Genomic DNA, 21,354 nt, shown 5'->3' on the forward strand with positions numbered 1-21,354 from the left:
TTATTGTAGAGATGAAGTCTCGCCAAGTTGCCCAGGTGGGTCTCGAACCCACGGGCTCAGGCAATCCACTCACCTCAGCCTCCCAAAGGCTCAGGCAATCCACTCACCTCAGCCTCCCAAAGGCGTGGGATTACAGGCTGAGCCACCGAGCCTGGCTAAGGATTATTTCATTCATAAAATTTCATGCCTTCAAAGATCACACTGCTCTTTATTCCTCCAAGAAGCCACCTGAAGGAAGCTTTTGATCATTTAGACATCTATTCTGTTTAATGTTGTAAACACTAGCACTGAATACCTATTTGAGCCTCTGGAAGTTATTCCAATGCTACAATATTGGAAAGAAAGTAGAATCTTCACCTATGCAATGGCCAAACAAGGGAAAAGTTCCTACAGAAATCTGGCTATAAGTTCAATTCACTTTTCTTACCTTATCCTAGACAATAACCATGAATGAACATTCCCAGATTATACTTGTTCTTTGAAGTACAATGAGCTTGTACTTTCCTAAATATGAAACTTGTTATAGTGCATCCTCTCCCTCAAATTAAAGCTCAAATGTTAATTATAGTATAGCTTTTCCTTGCTACTCCTTGTTCCAACTGGAATGAACTTCTCCCAATCCTCTGTTGCTCACTCCTTCAAAGATAACCAAATCAAGTGCTTTTCCATTCTGCATCTAAGATAGCACCAATATTGCCCCCATTTGGGTCAGAGAATTCTTTCTAGCACATGTGTAGTACTTCATAAAAGCCTACCTTGGCCACCACCCTCAGTCACAGAAAAAGTCTACTCTCCAGGGAAAGAATAGCCCTGTGTGTCAGGTAAAGAAAAACAACATGGGCAGTGGCTGCTATGAGTCCAGACGGTGTGACAGCTATACCTTCAACCTAAATTATTGACTGGCCCTGCAGCAGTAGTATAGTGGTAGCTATGGTAGATGTACAACTACAACAAGGTGGCCAGAGGAAAATTGGATTTATTGTACAGAAGCCTATTTTAGGAATTTTCCTAAAATGATCCAACTGGAAGGGAAACCTCTATCCCATTTCCTAAGATTCTCTTTTAACATATCTTCCTTTTGTTCCAAAGTATTTATGGAACAGACAATGCTTGGAACAGTGAGCATATAGTAGTGAGCAGACATCATACCTCTCCTTGTAAAGCTAACCTTCTAATGAGGTGGCAAATTACCTCAACAGACACCCCAACGATTATTTGATCAACTGTGAGAAGTGCAACAAGGGAAATAACAAGTGGGTTCAATTTTCTTTAAAACCTCAGCAAGAGCCATATCCTTTCAACAATGTCAACACAGGTGTCAAGCACAACACAAGCTGTGCTTAGAGCAAAAGGAAAACAGGGCAATTGTTTCAGAACTGGCAAGCATCTGAACTCAATGTAATGATTTTAGTGCCATGATTTTATTTGTGCCTCTTAAAAACTATTCTACACACTGGGGCTTTAAGGGCCTCCATGAAAGAGGAGCACAGTTGATGAGTTATTTTTAATTAAGACACATTTGTTATCAACAATCACTATGAGGAAGATAGGGGAGTGCCATGACCCCTGAAGCTCCTGCCCAGCGGCTGCCCCTACCTCCTTATTTGTCCTGTCGGCTTGCACCAAGGTTCCATTCAGGCAAGGCTCCACGTAGTGAAGTTCCTCATTATACTGCAAAGGAAAGAAATAGCCAAGAGGAAACACTTAATTAAGAACTTGAAGGGTGCTACTTAATAATTTAAGAATATATACACACAAATGAGCAACACAATCACAGGCCCAATTTATTCACATAAGTGACCTTCCCCATGGGTATCTCTATACACAATTGTGATTAAAAGCTAAAACAGACTCTATACTTTTCTTGTTTGAAGGAGAAACTTCTAGAGCACATGCTGGTGTATGACAGTGTGTAGGGTAAACTGTTAACAGACCATCCTTTAGGTTGGCTCTAACACTGGAAGTTCCCTGGGCATGGCCCACAGCATATGTTTCCAGGTAGGATCTAAAGAGCATCCAGAGTTGGGCGGATATGGCTCCAGCTCCTGTCTTTGGTTTCATAGAACCAAGGAACACATGTGTGGGTCACACATGAGTGGGAAAAGAATGGAGGAAAGAAGAGGCCTTACTGTTAACAGGTTATTCTGGGAGGTTATGTGGGTCCTGGTTAGCGCAGTGTCCACGAATAGTGACACCATTTTCCATGCACTGCCAGTGCCTGCCTTCCCATCACTTTGATCCCAGAATACCCAGAATATGACCCTACATTTTTGTCTGAAGCTCACAACCAGGTAGTAGAAATTTGGGTATTCTTATCTTCATTTCTTTCATCTGGCTTGATTCTCTACCGTGTAGCTAGGCCGGTCCTTCCAAAATACACCTCTGATCCGGATGCCTCTTGTCAATCCATTCAAAGCTGCCCACTGCTCCGCAGATGAATCTTCATAGGACTTTGTGAGGCTCCGGACACTAGGCCCTGCTGACTATTCTAGGGTCTTCACTTGTTAGCTCTCTCCAAAAAGTTATCCAGGCCAGAACTAATTCTCTTCCTGTCCATGTCTCTTCTTTTCCTTAAGGCTCCCACCACTGGGCTTCCTGCCTGGAGCCCTCACTCTGGCATCTCCTCTTCTAGCTGACTCCTGTTTATCCTTAGTCAGCTCACTGCCAACTCCTCTAGAAGTTTCTTGTGTAGGCTAGGCTCCTTTTCTGTATACTGCCTGTAAATTCTAGTCACCTGTTGCCTGGATTCCCCACCACAAGGTGGGACCACATCATCAGGCCCACGTCTAGTCCCTCAGTGTATTCCTTGTGGCAAGCACAGGGCTGAATGCACAGTGGGTGTCCAAGGACAATCTGTTCAATGACAGCATCATGGTGTTTCCACTTCAGTGGCCAAAGAGGCCCAGAGCTCCTGAGGGAAGACACCAAAACCATCTCTCACAGTCCCATCTCTGGAACAAAGTCTGGCTAAGAGGTTTAGACTTTAAAACTGTGTAATCAGGGAGGACTATGCAGGGCTATGAGCAGGACAGTGAGTGAAATAAAGAGATGAGTATGGGACAATCTCTCTGGACAGAGACAGACTGAAGAGGGGCTAGACCTGCAGCTGTTTCACCAGCAACTGGGATCCATCAGCTTCTCATGCAGAGATACTTACTAGCCAAGCGGTAGTAGTGATCACACCGATACTGGCAATTTACTGTTACTGAGTACACACTGCATCTAGGCACAGGGTAAATTTCATTTGTGGGTTATTAGTCTTATGTGGTGAGGACGTCTAATCACTCCCCCTTTATAGATGGGGACACTAAGGCAGAGCAAGGATGATCAACTTACCCAAAGACTTCAGGGAGTAAGGGACAGAGTCCAGATTCAAATCCAGGCAACCTGACTTCACAGCCATTCACCCCAGGACCTCACAGCCCCAACTTCTAACCTCCAAACCTCCATATTTCCTCATCAGTCAGGCATCTGCCCCTCTTTAATCTTTGCTCTGTCATACACAAGTATTTAAAAAATTATATCTTAATGGTCTCAGAGCCTCTGGATTCTGATGGGGTGCAGAGAAAAGCATATTTATGCAATTCTGATATTAGCCATTGAGAAATGGAAGTCACTTCTAGTAAACAAATGGAATGTCATCTCAGGATCCAGGAAGCAATTGCACAGTCCAACTGAAAAAAGACTCCAAAGTTCTCAGTACCTTTTGGACTGACACCAGAAAGTGCTGAGAAGGCAGTTATTTCTGTCTCCTTCACCTCCCTTGCTGACTGATTTGGTTCAGGGTGACAATACACCCATTCCTAAGACCTGAAGCATAGTCAGTCTGTGCCAGTCACAGTCACCCAGTCTCCCTCTGCTGGACTGGGTGCTTTCATAGCCTGTCTTGCAGCTAGGGTGCAAGATGACCCATTTTTAGCCAATGAGACATAAGGGGAAGTTTTCTGGGCAGTTTCAATGAAACTTTTTTCTGACATTAAAGGAAAATTCTTCTATAATCACTCTTTCCTTCCCACTCAGGATGCTATTGTGGAGTTGCTGCAGCCATTTTGTAACCATAAGGTGACAAAACAAATAATAAAAAGCAAAGCCCAAGGAAAACAGATCAGGAGGATGGAGCCAGAGTAGCTCCTTAATGATACTTCTGAATCACTGTGCAAAGGTTGCAGCTGCCCTCCCTCCTATAAGCATCTAACATGTGGGTATCAGAAGCCTATATGCTGAACTGACCTTTATTCACCCGTTCTGCAACTTCTGAGCCCCAAATTTTTATAACTCTTATTCCTCTAACTGAGGTTCCTATCTTGGATCTCCTTCCTTTGATTCTTCCATTTTCCAGGTAAATTTTAAAACTCCATTAACATACTATCTAACACACATTCTCAAAGTTGATTCCCAGGGTTATACAGTCAGAGTTGGGGGTCAGAACATTTGGGACTAAGTCCTGCCTCTACCATGTGCTCACTGTGTGGCTTTGGGGAAGTCACTAGACCACTCTGATTCCAGATTGTTATGCATAAGAAGGTGTTAATTCACTTTCTGTTAACCCCTCCCTATCCTCTGGGCCCCTATAGAGATCTCTAGAAAGGCAACAGACACAAAGCTGCTTTGTTAATGTAAAAGTCTGTACTTGTAGGGGCAGTAGAGGGGGGTTAAAAGTCAAGAAGACCAAGAAGTTCTTGCCCTCATCAGGGAGGTACATGTGCAGTAATCAAAACCACACTCGCCGTACTGTGTGCACTGTAGCCTCAGTGGAGGAATTTGCTCTTGTGAACCTCAGCCAGCTTGTTAGTGGCATCATCCAAGCCTGCAGTTGACTAATTTCCCTTGACTGCGTCAGGATAAAGTTATGCTAAGCAATCTGGTCTGTATCACCAAAAGGAGTAGGGCTCAGCCTTACATGTAAGGGAGCAGTGCACACCAGGCAGCTGTACCCAGGAGGCCTGCTGACTGAGCATGCTCATCTCAATACCCGGGGGCACATCAAGGATGCCCTGCACACCTGGAACTGCTTCCAAACTCTTAGCGGTTCTTCATTTGGAAACCTTTCAAACTTCTGCATTTGCATGTATTTTTATATGAGAGGGGAGACTCTCCCCCAAACAGAGTTTATTTATAAAAAATTGTGTATTTATTCTTACATGTTTAAACTTCAGTCACCTAAAAAGTACTCTCCATTTGATGCAATGCACCTATCGAGACACTTTTCCACTACTCAAGACAGTTTTTGAACTTGTCAATTTTGATGCCTTTTATTGCTTCTGCCCTTTTTTGTTTCAGATCTTCCACATTAGCAAAGTGTTTTCCTTTGAAGACTTTTTTCATCCAGGGGGAAAAAAAGTGAATCAAGATGAGATCAGGTGAATAAGGAGGATGGGGCATGGGGGTCACACCATTTTTAGTCAAAATCTGCTGAACACTCAGTGCAGTGTGGTAAATCACCCATCATGAAATAGGCAAACAATTGAAAGAATCTCCAAAAAAAATTCACTGAAGTTGAACACAGCTTCTCACAACAACGCTAGCTGGTACACTCATGCTGCTGGGTTCCTAGAATACTTACCTAATAGAGAAATCTTGTACTACAAGAGGCTTGCCCTCCAAAAAATAATTGTCTTTTGGGAGGGGGCTTCCTCATATGTCCCCTAGATTCTACTTCGTGCAATGATGATGTAGAATAGCCATATCTATTTACAACTGAAGATCTGGTTACCTCTTGCCCCTAGGACACAACAGCCTCCTAAATAGCTCCCCTTCTTCCCTACTTAAACAATCTGATATCAACAGTCTAAGAAAGAAAAGGATGCAAATTACGTAATTGACAGCCAGATGCAATTTCCTTCTGTCATTCGCTTTTACTCCCCTAAAGAGCCACTCAACCTCCTCCCTCCCACCGAAGTGGTTAGTCCTTCCTATAAATGTCTGGGCAATGGGAAGCATCTCTTAGTAGTTCAGTTCAGTCCCCCAATCACATGGTGAGGAGATGGACAAAGACTCTCACTCCTTAAAGAGCTTAGAACCTGTCACATAACAGGCACTTCATCACTACTAGCTTTCTTGTCCCTTCCTTCTACTTAGTTGGAGTTCATCTTCTGATTCACACAAGGGTAGACCAGTAGAGCAAAACCGACTGAGGCCTGGGTTCAAATCCTGACTCTGTCACACACTAACTGGGTGACCTTGGCCTCAGCTTTTGTGTTGTGGTAACAGAGATCCAAACTGAACCTCTCTCATGAGATCACTGTGAGGATAGCATGAGATAATTCAGCAGTTAACATAGAACCTGGCATGTAAGAAAGAGAAAGAAAGCATCTGGGTACACATGTACTAGTGCACAAAACAGAAAGAAAACATATATGTGAGCATGCTGTGTACTAAATAGAAAGGCCAACAGATGACGCCCTGCAACCCAGAACTGGTGCTTGCTAAGTAAGAAGGGAGTGACCTACCCTTGGGGATGGGGTTTATGTTTCCTTGGCCTCCCCTGGAGAGCACAGACTCTGCATTTGAGGGAGACAGTAGCCATCAGACACATGCCACTAAGTACCTGAGACAGAAACCCATGGTGCCTGGCCATACACCATCCCACTCCATGCTACAATGAACCCTCCCGGGGATCTCAGATCTTTAGCAGACTGGAGGCCAAGACGATGTCCCCCACACAGTACTCATACAAACACACATACAACCTTAAGTTTCTGAAAACAAACAACCTGCTTCCTCCTTATTTACAAAGGCAGCCTCAGCGCTTAACACCAAACACTCAATGCTATTTGCTGAGTAAATCAATAAGCAGAACAAAGAAACAAAAAGGCAAAATTGTAGAGAAGATCACTAATGGACTAAAGACTAGGAACAGAGCCAGAAAAAAAAGTTGGCATAGAAACAGAAAAATAAGATGAGAATCTCTATCCCTTCACAAAGCAGATAAATAAACAAAAAGTAAAGGAAGTAAGTGGGTATTTTGAGAGAATCCAAAGTTCCACAAAAACCCCATAGAATTAAATGCTGGCATGCCCATGTAATGCAAGAAACTGATGCAGAATTGCTGGGACTCCATTAAACATTGTTATGGTTTTATTGGTGCACTTTTGATTAAATAACCTTTAGAATGAAAATGTGTAGGGATTATGTAATGAAGCAGATGAATCTACAGTATTTTCACCAACACAGGCATCCCAGGGATCTTCTGCATTACAAAAGCTCTTATGTAATTTGAAACACGACTGGACACAATTAGTAGCACAGAACAAATGAGCACTGAAAGAAAATACCATCTTCATACTTTTAATACGGAATCGATTACTTTAAAAAGCAAATCCACAGCCAGCAAAGCACTGGAGAAAAAGTTCTAAAGAAAATTCTGCAAATTAAAACCAGGGTACCAGAAAGTTCGGGGTTGAACTAACAAATGATGCTCTTCTCAATTCAGCTCTGCACGAATACCAGCTGCAGGAGGCATTTAAATTGATTTAACAATATCAGTCCAGTTAATGCTGTGTTCATTTAATGCATGGCTTAGGCTTCTGTAAAATCATTTTTCAAATTTCAGCATCGGATAGAATTAGCACCCTCATTTTTATGATAATATTGTTAATTTAATGCATGGCTTGAAGTTAGACTTCAAAGTGAATCAGAAAAATACGCCTTTTCTCTTGTCAGAGACATCTCTCTTCATGCACCAGTGGTTTGACCTTAAATTTTAACTTCAATTGCACAAAATCACTCTCATATTTCAACTATTCTTTTATAATTCAATCAGTTAGTCAGTTCTAGATAGAGTTTGCAATGCCTGGCCCGTGGAAGCTAAAATAATTTTTTAATATTATCTCTTTATGTTTATTCTCTGGGAAAACCTGGATAAGAAGCTTTTCAGTATAACAAATAAGATGAAGTTCACAATGAACATAATAAAACATGCAAGTCTACAAAATTGACTTAAGTAGCCAAGCAAGTCTTTCACACTATTTAAATCTCCCTCCTCCCTGCTCCATGAACATGGAAAATCAAATGGCAATGATCAATTGGATTTGTACAGACAAAAACCTATAGTACAAGGGCTTCCAACATTGAAAATAAAGAACGCTATCTTTAATTTCACTGAAACACTGAAATGTCTCCTCAAACATCTACCCAGCAAGCAAAGAAATGCTGATGGTGTAATGAAGGATGAAATGATAATGCCCTCTCTGGTAACTGGAATCCAGTAGACAAGAACAATGCACTCAAACAGATTTGCAGGGCATTCTGAATGGCGTTTCAGATACCCCATTCCTCTGCACTTACAAGAACCTGTGGTTGGGTTGCCCCTAGACAGGAGGCAAGTGAACATTTCAAACAGATTGAGGGAAAACCCACATCATATTTGTAGCACAATTATGCCATGGGGAAAACAGAAGGAGGTGATAGAGGAAAAAATAATAGTCAACAAAGCAAAATTGGTGAAACACACTTAAGGTTGAGGAAGGCAATTCAAAATGCAAATGAAAAGTTGCCAGTTATTACTCTACTATTATTTCGAACTCTCAAACTGTTGGCAAGTGTGTAAACAATATAACCTACTTGGTGGACACTCTGGTAGTACCTATATGCATATCCTTTGGTGCAGCAATTTCGTTTCTAGGTTTTATTCAATAGAAGCATACCCAACTCTGCAAAAAAGATATGCATTCCATTCAGTGCATTCCATACAGTGACAACAAGTCCATTCACTGTAGCACTCTTGAGCAGAAAATATGATGGAATGCTCTGCTATTCAAATACATTTGATTGCAAGTTGCTGAATATTCTGTAAAATATGATTCTATTTTGTAAAAAATTATGTGTGTTTCATATACATGGAAAAATTTAGAAGAATATGTGTCAAACAGAAGGGAAATGAGAACATTTCTAAATTGCTTAAAATTTTTACAGTATGCTCCCCAAATTAAAGAGCAATCACCCTATAAACATTACTGTTGATTAATTGTTGCTTTATGACCTTGGTCTTCTAATACAAATTCATTAACATGTCTGATCCATTCTCTTACCCATTAAGGGAACAGAGTTAATAATTTTACTATAAAATCTTCAAATAAAAAAGTTTAGAGTGTTTTTCTAGTTGTCAAAATAATTATGTAAATAGCATTGAAGCTGATTATTTATATTGAAAACTAATAAACAGATATACAGTGAGGGTTAATGGATCTCTAATGGGGTTCTTTATATAAAAGGACAACTTGGGGTAAAAAAATTAATTTCTTTCTTAACTGTTCTATAATAACTGGTATGCCTACTTTTAATTATCTTAATCACACCCTCTTCTTTATTGAGTTGACACTATTTGTATATCTTAATGAACTTACATAGATTATTTCAATCGATTGGTTTTGTTAACAGAACAATAAATCCTGACTGATAAAGGATTCAGGATGTAATTAGTTAGCTCGCTTATTATGTGAATTTCTGATACTTCTGTAATGAATAATTAAAGATTAATAAGAAAGATAGTCTCAAATTAGTTGCCTCTTATCTGTAAATGCTTCAGGATGTGTGAGGATCAGACCACATTTGCATATTCACCATGAGGCTGGTGACTAGAATAACTTTTCTTGATTAGAAAAGCTAAAGTTATAACTATCTGAAAGTCTTCCACAGAACTGTGCCCCCAGGCCACATAATCTCAAAAGATGGTGGAGTGGATTGACCTCTGCCCAAGAAACAGTACAAGGTAAAGTCGGACAGTGTCTAAGTCTTCACTGTGCCACTTTTTCTGGCTGTGTGACTCAAGATGTCCAGTTCTGCAGTTTCATTTGTCTTCACGCCATGTGGCACAGAGTTGGGGTGAAATTCAGTGAATTTCAGTGAGATAATCCACACAGGACACTTAGCAAAGGGCATGCACACAATAGGTGCTCTATGTAAGGCAGTTGCAATTATTATTCATTCAACAAATATTGAAACTTCTGCTGTTTGCCAAGCACTGACCTGAGTACTAGGGATACATCCATGAATGAATGAGACTAACCCCTGTTCCCAAGGAATTTAGTATTCTCTTTCTTTTCCCTTTTCTCTTTAGGACTTCTTGAGATCTGAAGCTATAAATCATGTAGTCCTGTGGATGTGCCCTTCTGTTCTGCGAGTCTCACCAGAAGGGGCATGGGTCATGTAGGCAGGACACTAGTTCAAGCAACGCCCTCTGCAATTTCCACATTACTTGGATACCTATGACCTCTGCCTAGTGAATGCAAGTGAGTGTCATGCCCACACAGAAAGCTGCCCAGACATAGGTTTCATGACAACATACTCTGCTCAAGAGTCTGAGGGAGTCACATAGACCACAGTAACATCATTTCTTGTAGCAACCACTTCTTCCATATCCTACCATTGGCCGAGGGAGTCCTGTGCACCAGCTCAACACTGGTGTATCAGTTCAGGTAATCCTGGCAGCAACCCTATGGATGACATGAGTCCACCCACTTCACAGGTGAGGGGACTCATGGTCACACTAAAGTAGTTAGCCCCAAGACACACAGCATATGTAGCAGAACTAGGACTCCAAACTTAGTACCAACCCCAAAACCCAAGTTCTGCCCCTCATTGTCTACTGCAAGCATGCCATGTCCCAAATAGATGCAAAGCAGAAAAATGTGAGTGTCCACCAGACACGGGCACTTGAGTAAGTACTCAAGAAAAAGAATCAGGCTCACTGCAATTACAGCCTTTGGAAAGAAAGTGGGAAGAATATAAGTGACATGATGAGAGTCATACCAAAGAATTGGGGAGAAGAAGAAAAAAAAACTAGAGATGCAAACCTGAGTAGGTGGTCATTTCAAGTCACACATTACCACGCAGCCTCAGGCTTGGTTCCTGATCTCCAACTTTCCAGCCTTGTGATAAATTACTGACTGTCTCTCAATCCCAGTTTCCTCATCTGAGAATAGGCCCAAACCACCCTCTGCCTCCTAGAGTTGCTGTGGAAAACGAAGATAATGAAAATATGAAGAGTAAGACAGATAGTAGGCACCTAATAAATGCTGCCTTTGTTTCAGAAGTTGAGATAAAGTGTTCTGTGGGTTGTAAAACTGCGCTCCACATTTTGGTGGTTCCATAATCATGATTATTGCTACTATCATTGTCATCCGGCTAATTTAGCTTAAAGTTCATTTCCATGTAAGAAATTCTAGTAGTTTGAGGAAAATCTTGCTAGGTTTATTCCTTACAGTTCTGAAAAGGTCAGCTCCCCAGAAATAACACATCTGGTGTTATTCTTTCAGATGACAGTGTCTGTATGCCAGGTAAAGAGAGGCAATGTGTTCAACTGCATTCCTCCAAAGCCCCTCCACTGTCTATAATTTAGTGAACTCACGTGGTACTAACCAGGTCTTATACACCAGCATCGAGATGTTCTGTATCCAATAGCAATAACAATGTCAACCAGTTGCTGCTAAAAGATCAAATGAACCCAAAGTGCAGAGAAAGCACAAAAGAACTGAACTCACAGCAATTATGTTGAAGAAGTCATCATCTCCCAGCGTATCCAAAATAGATGAGACCGTTTGCTTTGCAATAGTCAGCCGGAGTCCTTTCATGCTGCCACTGACGTCAACTAAAATAACAACGTCTTTTGGAGAAGTTGCTGCCTGGATGTACCTAGGTCAGGGGAAAATCAAGTGAAAGTGAATCCTAATCTCTCTTAGAGATTTCCCTTTAAAAAATAACAAGGAAGTTTGACCATTGCCTACCATTTTCGGTTCCTGCAGTCAAAGGCAATGACTCCATTCTCATCTGGTTCCCATTTAATCCCTAGAAGAAAAATGGGGTTATAAGAAACCCAGAAACTTCAAATATTTATTAATAGCATTTCAAGGTTGCCCTCCCTTGCTGATTGATTGGACAAGGTGAAAAACACATGTAAAGACCAACCCTGGAGCTCATCACATGCTCCAGCACCAACTCTGGGAAGAGCGCTCAGTCATAACCCTATAGTGAACAAAGCAGCCTTAGGTCAGCTGCTCCAAAGACCTTCAGAGAGCAGAGATATCTTTAGTACTGCACTGTCCATTGAGAGAGGACGTGACTCCAGTTCCTTCCTTTGGCTAATGATACAGGTAGCCAAGATCATTTCTCACCATCCAGCAGATTGTTGGACCTGATGGCATCATACATAGATCTCTGAGTAGAGTTGGGCCCCATCCCTGGTCCCAGGTGAGATCATGTCTACAGCGGGGTGAAGGGGGATGGAGAGCAAGCAACACAATGTTTCTATCTCAGAATATATACAGGCCTGTTCCCGCCTTATTACTCTTTTAAAAACAGAAATTTTGGTCTGGATTTCCACACTGAAATGAAATAAAAAGGCTCTAACTATCCTGCATAATAAAGTTTGAATTTCAGCTTCTGAAGCCTGGGGAGTTTTCCCCAAGTGAAAAATCAGATCCAACATCCTTAGTCTTGTGGTTTGCAAACTAGTCGGGACGTATCCAACTTAGAGTTTAAGAATAAAATTTCATTAAAAAAATAAAGGCATTTGATGCTTAAAAATAAGATAGGAAATCATTGTTTGCAACCAACAGTGCTGTTCAGGAATGGAGAATTTGAAACCAAGACTTTGGAGATAAGAAAATAAAAACAGAAAAATCATTTTCACAGGAGAAAATCCTGACTCAGATTGTGGCATTGAGATTCCATTCCCCAGCCAACAATGGCCTGCTTTCTAAATCTTGCTGGGCTAATAATAGGCACGTGCTTAAAATAACATCCCAAACTATTACACAGATAACCTTGAGATGGTAGTTTGTAAACTCAAAGAGATATTTTGTTTTATCTTCCTTGTACGTACATTTTCCACCTGCTCATATGCTTAATTTAAAGAGCTTCCTATCAGAAATCAGAAAACAGCAGTCTAAGAGCCACTGCCAATTGAAGATCATTAGAGAATAAAGATAAAATATACTTGACATGATGCACACTAAGGGGCAAGAATGCAATTTATTTAAAAAATATCCGACACACTGCTTTGTATAAAGCCAAGTACCATTAGGAGGGCACAGTCTTGACACATAGTGAAGTTATATTCCAGATGAGGCTAGACAATGTTCTAGTTTACAACTTCACAAATAATTGGTTTGAGTGTGATATAAAGAGAATTTTTATCTTGTGTTTTAAATGTGCTGAACCACGGTAGATGTTCAATGGCTGTTTCTTGAATTGAATTGTGAGTGTCCTTAGACCACAGCCATCCCTGCATATACTGGTGGCAGTCCATCACCATTTTCTGTTTCTGCCATCCTCCTCCCATCACTGCATGCTCCAGGGGAACAGAAAATGTGTTATTTTCTTTTCTGTCCCAACATTTAGGTCAGAACCTGGGACAAAGGATGTAATGATACTCAATGATCTCCTTTTGGAGTGAAACCATTTCCTTGCATACGGGCTTGTGACTTCTCCCAGGCACTGCCAATACGTGGTACTTTAGGAAAAGTTTATGAAATGATGAGTCTCTGGGAAAACCGATAAGGGATATAATTTTAATGTGAAGGTGGATCAGATGGGACGATCCCAGAGCCTTTTGTCTACTAATCACAATTTCCATCCAACTGGCAAGCATTCTTTCAGTCAGTGGACACACAGCATGGACTGAGAGAGTTGGGCCTGGTTCCTGCCTACCTTCAGGAAGCCTCAGATCTAGCAGGGAGGCAGACACTGAATAAAAAATCACAAGTACAAGAACCATTATGAAAGAGAAGTACTTGATGCTATGTTCATAGATAAAGAGGATTCTAGTCCCTACTGGGAAGAAGGCATCTCTGAGCTGAGAGCATAATGATAATGTATTACATTGCTAGGGCTTCTGTAACAACGCACAGTCAGGTCTTATTGTCTGTGGGGTACCAGGACTCCCCCTGCTCAGTCTGAAGATGCTCAAGTCCCTGATTTAAAATGATACAGTATTTGCATATGATCTAAGCACATCTTCCTGTATATTTTAAGTCATTCCTTTATTTTTTATACTACCTAACACAATGGAAATGTCATGGAAGTAGTTGTTATACTGCATTTTTAATTTGAATTTTTATATTGTAATTTTTTTCTGAATATTTTTGATCCTTGATTGGTTGAATCCACAGAGGCAGAATCTTGCAGACACAGAGTGTTGACTGTATTACAGACTGAGTGGTTTAACAGAAGTGTATTCTCTCGCTGTTCTGGAGGGTAGAAGTAAAAAATCAAAGTGTCAGCAGGGCCAGATTCTCTCCAAAAGTTCTAAAGGAGATCTTCTCTGACTCTTCCTAGCTTCTGGTGGCTCCCAGAAAACCCTGGTATTCCCTGACTTGGAGCCGCATCACGTCAATCTCTGCTTCCATTTTCACATGGCCATCATCGCTGTGTCATAGAACCTCCTCTTCTTATACACCTCCAGTTTATATTAGATGTAGGGCCACCGTAATCCAGGATGAGCTCATCTCAACTTAACTACCTGCATTTGCAAAGGCCCTATTTCCAAGTAAGGTCACATTCTGAGGCTCCAGATGGACATGAATTTTGGGAGGACACGACTCAGTCCATTACATATGGATAGGATTTGTTAATCAAAAGAAAAAGTGGAAACAGGGCAGAGAAGAATACTCCAGGGAGAGAGAACAGCATGTGCACAGGTCCTATGACTGAGAAGAGTGTGTCAGCTTTAAGGAACTGAAAGACTGCTGGTGTGGTTGTGCATAGAGAAAACCCCTGCCAGAGAAAGGAATCTTAGGTGGCAGCAGAAACTATGAGGTCCAGGTCCTTCATGCTCAGGATATGATGCATGCGTTGAGTAGGGGTGAAGACAGTATCTCAAGGGAGATCCATGCACAGCCGCTCTGGAAGTTACAATAAACATCATACTTTGACTAGATGAGCCCAAGGAATAAGGGGGAAATAGTGGGGATCACCTTACCCAAACCTAATATTTGGGCCCAAATTTTCCTGAGATGTCCAGTTAGGACTAAGACCTGTTCTCCCAACTCCCATGTCACCATTCTCTTCCTTGCAGAAGCATTTCCATAAGGGTGTTTCATGAGAAATTTTATAGGGTATTAACATGAGTTAAGTGAATAAGAGAAAAACTCCTTTCTATGTGATGGGAGGAATATCTGAGAGCCTTTATCTGCTCAAGTGCAACTTAAATATCTATGACAGGGACACCAGAGGCAGCATTTGCCAAATGAATTTGACCATTGAGTCCTTCTTCTCTCATGAATCTCACAAGAGAGTGTTTTAGGAGACAATCTTCTGGAAAGCCTGTTCCATTTGGTGCTGTATCCCCTATTTTTGGTACACATAGATATTCTGAAAATGTTCAAGTAACTTCAAATTTCATAGGAATAATAGTTGGCTCATCTTAAATCTTTGAAAGCTACAGAATTATCATGTACCAAGAAGCACCCCATGAGCCACATAATTTCTGGAGGTGTCAATATGCCTTTGGAATCCCACCCAGGCTGAAAGAGGCATGAAACCCAAGACAAGAGGAATGATGCCATTCAATCTTCTCTCTGAGGCACTCTGGGCTTCACTGTCAGCATCAATGATTACCAGCCAGCCTTCTGGAGCTCTCTGAGGACAGCATTTCTAGAATGTTAGAAGATCTCCAGGTGAAATGGAAAATAGTCTCAAAATCTCCACTGCAGATTCAAATACTCAAATCTGAGTGAATTTTAAATAGTATGCAACATTCCTCTATCCCATAGTTTCTCTCCCATAGGCATTACAAACTAATATTGTAGGAAAATTAATTTCATCTAAGACAACATATGATTTCATCCTCTCTTTTAGCACATGAAAATAAATAGTAGGGCCAACAGAGCAGAGCCTACCACATTCTGCCAATATAATTCCTATGTGGCAACAAGATCTGAAACAGTCTAACACAACGAGGAAGGGCTACAAAAAATCTCCTCATCATGGTGTTGGTACTTGTGATTTTTTATTCACTGTCTGACTTCCTGCTAGTACAATACAAACCCAAATATGTCTTCACCCTCTGGACTTATTTCTGCTTGGCTCTGAGCTCTGAGCTCCTCCTTTTCCTCCACTTCAAAAAAGGATATCTTAGCTCATTCCTTCTCTTCTCTTTCCTGCAAAGTGTTCTCCATGCAACATCCCTGGCATTGCTAATGAGATCCAAACCATTTCCACAACCTATCACCCAAGCAGATACTGACTATCCCATTGCAATGTGGGATTTCCCTATTTGAGAACAAAAAGTCCAAAAAGACATGGAAAGAAAATAAGGAAAATCAAGATGCAGTGGATGTTGTTTTATCTCTAAATGAATAGATTCTGCCCAATTCCTTCCTCAAAAAGCATTTGGTACTTGGCCCATAATCTAAAACTTAAATACATACCTTCCTGTATAACTTTATATCTAAAACAAATGCTGGTTTGTAATGTGAGTCGACCTAGAGTCAAATATGGCTTTAAAATGTGTTCTGAGAAGCAGACTATGTGCATTTCTTTAAAAAGAGCTTCTTCATTCAACCAAATGCCATCTCCTTTAACAATCTCTTGAGAGCACATAAGCCAGGATAAATCACTATGTAACAAGAGAGTCACTACAAAAATTATAAAATATGGTTTTCCATAATGATTTTTATTGAGGTGGTCCTGTTGAACTGGCCAATGAAGAGAAATTTCATATTCATCACACTTTACCCATTGCTATACCTGAGCTTCTGAGGAAGGTAGGGAAGAGAGTAGAGACAAAGAAATGCTGTGCACAGAGCCTAAACTTGATACCAGCAAACAGCATGTTTGAGGTCAGACTTGCAGGGAGCTATTTACTTCCTCATCATGGTTGTAGCCATGAGCCAGCTCTCATCTTCCTATGACACCTAAATCAAGACAATCAATTTCCTTTATAATCATAAGCTTCCTATAGGAACAAGCTCCCCAAGATGAGGCACTAGAAGGGATGCTTGGGAAGGGATCGAGGCTTCTTATTATCATGCCTGAATCTAACTGGCCTGTGTTTGTTTAGATATTGACCTGTCTGTGTTTTCTCTCTTTACTGAGGTAAGAACAGGTAGGTTCAGGGAACTGTCAACCAGCCATATCATTTTCAATAAAACTAAGAATTGGAAGAAGAAAGGATAGAACAGCACTGGTGGGCTCCCCCGGTGACCAAGTAGAAATCGGATCCCTCAGAGGGTTGTAAAAAGATGCATTGATCAAGGCTCACAGGAAAAGGGCTGACTGCAGGAATGACTCTCTGCTTCCTAGAAGATGGTGGGCCTGGAGAACTCTTCTAACTAAATGAGATGGTCATGAGGCATCATGAGGAAACAGTCAACAAATGGGTATATCCAGTGTCCAAGATACAGTGGATACTGGGGTTGAAAGGAAAGATTCCTAGGAGGACTTGGAGGGGTGAGATCAGTGGGAAAAGAAAGGGACCATGGCTGTGGATTGTATTTATGTCAGCTCCCTGATGGGTCACCAAGTCTTTAGCTGACAGCAGCTGGGACCAGCTCCCCAGAGAGGCAACAGTTCTATTGTATCTGAGGAGAGAGGGTCTCTACTACTGGTGTGATGGGAGACAAGATATCTGGTGGAATCTGATTCACTGGGTGATTCATTCATTCAACAAATAGATATTGAGCACCTATAATGTGTTATTCTTGCTGCTGGTGACCAAATAATAGACAAAACAAACATCTCTGTCCTCCCAGGGGTAGGCATTCTAGTAAAGGAAACAGGATTTAGAAGCCTGATGGCTCAGGATTTCAAGCTAGAGTTCACCTTTATAAAGTAAGAACCATAGAGCCTAACTGAAGTCCTCTGCTTAATAAGACCTTTTTGCAATGCAGGCCCTGAAAGATAAGGCAGGTACCTTGGAAACTGGCTATCAGACCACAAAATATACTGCTTTACTATTCAACATGGTAGTTACCAGCCATATGTGGCTATTTAATTTTAAATTTAAATTAATTAAAGTTAAGTAAAATTTAAATGTCAGTTCTTCAGCCTCACTAGGCACATTTTAAGTGCTCAGCAGCCACATGTGACCAATGACTACCATACTAGATAGAGTAAATATAGAACATTCCCATTATCTCATGAAGTTCTTGTGGACAGCAGAGAGTTGGCACATGCCCAGAGGACATAAGTTGAACTTGTGAGCTTGTCTAAGTATGAATCCAAGTACAAATGAACAACATCATCACAGGTATACGTTCAGGCTAATTCTCACCAAAATTCTCCTTTCTGGAACTCTTCCTTCCCACCTCAGAAGCTGGGACTGTTGCTCCTTCTCAGTGATCACCCAGCACCTTCTATTTCTCCCACCTTAGCATACGACATTGCACCATGATGATCTGGTCACTGTCTATCTCCCCATGGTGGTCACTGACGCCCCTTCTTTTGGGGATCCACTCTAGGCAAGGCCAAAAGAATCCTAACTAGTTCCCATGATTTCAGATGGCTGGCCTTACACACTATCCAGTCCACCTGGCTTCAGTGGTGAACATGTGATCCAGACCAGGTTAATCCCTGAACTTTTCTCCCAACCATCAAGACAGATGCCCACTCCTACCTTGGGACCCTCACTGAGAAATCCTACAAGCCCACACCATCATGAAGAGATCACATGCCAGTGAAACAAGGTCAGAATGGAGGAATGCAGAAGTAAAAGATGGAAGGAGGGATTCAAAATTCAAATGACATTTCTAAGTATTAAAATCCAGTTGTGCCTCCCAAACAGCACACTCGCTAGATTTCAAGCTACATGAGCCAGTAAATGTGTTTCTTGCTGGAGCTAGCTGGAACTGGGTTTCTGTCACTTGCAACCAACATCGCTAATGAATGCATTTCCCCACAAGAGGGAGCTTCACTGGGCAAAGACCTCGTCTGCCTGGTTCACTATTTTATCCTCAAGGGCCTTGCACAGTGCTTGGTAAAAAGGCAGAACTCAGGACACGCTTATGTAAGACTGAAGGAAAACTTCTGCTAAGGACAAGTACACGTACCACTGATTCATACCACTTGTAACAATGGAGAGAAACTTCCTAAAAGAAAACTATTCTAGCAAAAGTTCTCATGATCATTTTCCAGGAGGCAAGAGGTTATGTTCTGTGTTTAGAACCGGTTAAGCACAGAGTTGAGTGACCAAATGACACATATCAGAGCAGTGGAACACCTTTGGTGGACAGTGACCCGTGTCTTCACTAACAGAGAAAAGATGCAGATATTTTGCAGTCAAATCCTGCCCAAAATGTCATGAAAGAACCGTAAGTATGTCTGAGTCAACCGTTCTGACTGATAAAAACTTTGTATGTAAATTAATCTCCCCTATTACATAAACCTTTTATAAGGATTCCCTTCATTTTCAAATGCCTCATGACCATGGTTTAAGGGCTTCCTGCCAGTGGAGACAACAGGTAATTTGTGGTTTCTACTTATCTGCCCCGCTTTCATCTCAGTGACACATAGTGGGAGGGCTGTATGCCGTGACTTCCCAGGCAGACCAGCTGCCCCAGCAAGCTCTAATGTCAGCAACATCATCAGATTTGCTCTCTGCTGAGGGTATCAAGGCAGATTGCAATTTGGTGGCCCTGGAACTTTAATTGCCCACTGTTTATTATAGTGTTATCTTTAGTAGGATGCTTATTATTTACAATTCTGTGAGCTCCAGGAGGAAGCATGTGTGCCCTGCTGAACATGGCTCATGGGAAATGTTGAATAATTTGGCAAAACAGACACCCTGCAGGCAAGTCTCAGGGGACAGATGCTGTGCATAGGGCAAAAGTTCCTCAAGGCAGAGGCTGACAATCTCTGAGCCTCAAAGTGGGAAGGCATCAGGTGCCTAGTCTTACTTAATGAAAACATAAAAGACTCCACTTAATTGCTCCAAGATTATGCAGGGTGTTTTCTTCCTTCTTTTAGGTTGAGCTTGTTAATTTCTACAGCTGTGATGTTGGCACAATTGCAGCCTCGAGTCCTGTTTTCACAACTTGCAAGCAAAATTAAAACTTCCTTTTTTAATTAAAATTCAAACCAAGCCAGAATTAAAATCCCATTGCAAAGTAGAGGCCTGGGAAGGCTCCAGAAGGAACACCTGCTCCAAAGGCTTGATGGACAGCCTCTGACAATGCACTGCTGAAGAGTGCTGGGGGCAGCCTTTGTGAACAGGGTTGCTGCTGTCAGCAGGGCTTTGGCCATTTCAACCTCTTCTTCCAAGTTGAGCCAGCTCTGAGGCAGAGAAACCCAAGTTCAAATTCTCTATTTCTTATAATCTTTAGTCAGAATTTAGCGGCCCAAGTATGATTTGCTCTTTTTCCTAATCATAATAATGATAATAACAAGAAGAGTAGTAGTAAGAGCAATAAAACTGAACTCTTGTCCAGAAGGATTAATTAGGGTACATTGCACACCCCCATTCTTCACTTTTGGTGGCAACTCTATGAATTATGAAGAAAGAATTTATTGAGGGCGATGCAAGTCCAGAGAGGAGTTCTGTGCTCAATATCCTGAGTGTGTGAGCAGATACCACCTTGCCATTCTTGTCCTGCACCTCGACAATAGATTTGAATGTAATCTTTCATTTTATTCTAAGGGAGAGAGAAATATTTTACTTCTGGACCCTAAAGAAAAAAATATTACAGGATCATTCATCTGAATCATAATTGTCAACACAGGGATACTCACCCGGATACTGCCTAAAAAAGCCCTTTGCACTTCCAAAGTACTGCCATATAAGAGATGGGTCACGGTCAAAGTTATCAACAAAAACTTTGTTTAGGGATTCAGACCAATAAACCCCATTAACAATTGCAGGGTCTGGAAAAAAGAGAGAGAGAGAAGTGTTACAAGCCAAAGTGAAATAAAATCCCTGGCTTCCCACATTTTCATATCACATGGGAGATACCAGCACAAGGTATCCCATCTTTCAGAAGGCAGTGAAAAAGTCACAGCTCCAAAAATGTTTAGCTCCTGGGAATTCCAGATGCTAGGGCTTCCCCTCCTGCCTAAGTCCTCCTAGCCACCGAGGAGTCTCTACTGATGGTTCCTTACTTGAAAGGCATATCCCTTTATTTGCAACTTTCAGTATTACATAACTCACAGTTCTTGAGAAGTCTGAAAGAGACCATACTATTATTTTCCTGCTTTTCACCAGTACTGAACCAGAACTCAGTATTCAAAATAGGAAACCTGTGTTTTCTCTCACTGTGGTCACCTCAGCCACCAACAAATCCCTGCTCCATTTCTCTCCATCCTTGACTTAGATGTTTGCTTTTTAAAAAATTAATAGCCAGGCTCGGTGGCTCAGCCTGTAATCCCACGCCTTTGGGAGGCTGAGGTGAGTGGATTGCCTGAGCCCGCGGGATCGAGACCCGC

General features: G+C 41.5%; 1 protein-coding gene across 1 annotated transcript in view; it reads right to left on the reverse strand.

Annotated features, from left to right (window-relative positions):
* The window catches only part of LOC103266199 (voltage-dependent calcium channel subunit alpha-2/delta-3-like), a gene marked incomplete at both ends in the record, with an annotated part of 243,085 nt that overhangs the window by 149,128 nt on the left and 72,603 nt on the right, over positions 1-21,354 (reverse strand). The window contains 4 exons of the mRNA XM_008063825.1: positions 1,597-1,671; positions 11,481-11,631; positions 11,724-11,784; positions 20,665-20,796. Of these exons, the coding sequence (XP_008062016.1) occupies positions 1,597-1,671; positions 11,481-11,631; positions 11,724-11,784; positions 20,665-20,796 (419 nt within the window). The remainder of the gene's footprint in view (positions 1-1,596; positions 1,672-11,480; positions 11,632-11,723; positions 11,785-20,664; positions 20,797-21,354) is intronic.

The sequence above is a fragment of the Carlito syrichta genome, unplaced genomic scaffold (genome assembly GCF_000164805.1).
Source record: "Carlito syrichta isolate Samal-C Ts95f unplaced genomic scaffold, Tarsius_syrichta-2.0.1 Scaffold307067, whole genome shotgun sequence".
NCBI classification, from domain to species: Eukaryota; Metazoa; Chordata; class Mammalia; order Primates; family Tarsiidae; genus Carlito; species Carlito syrichta.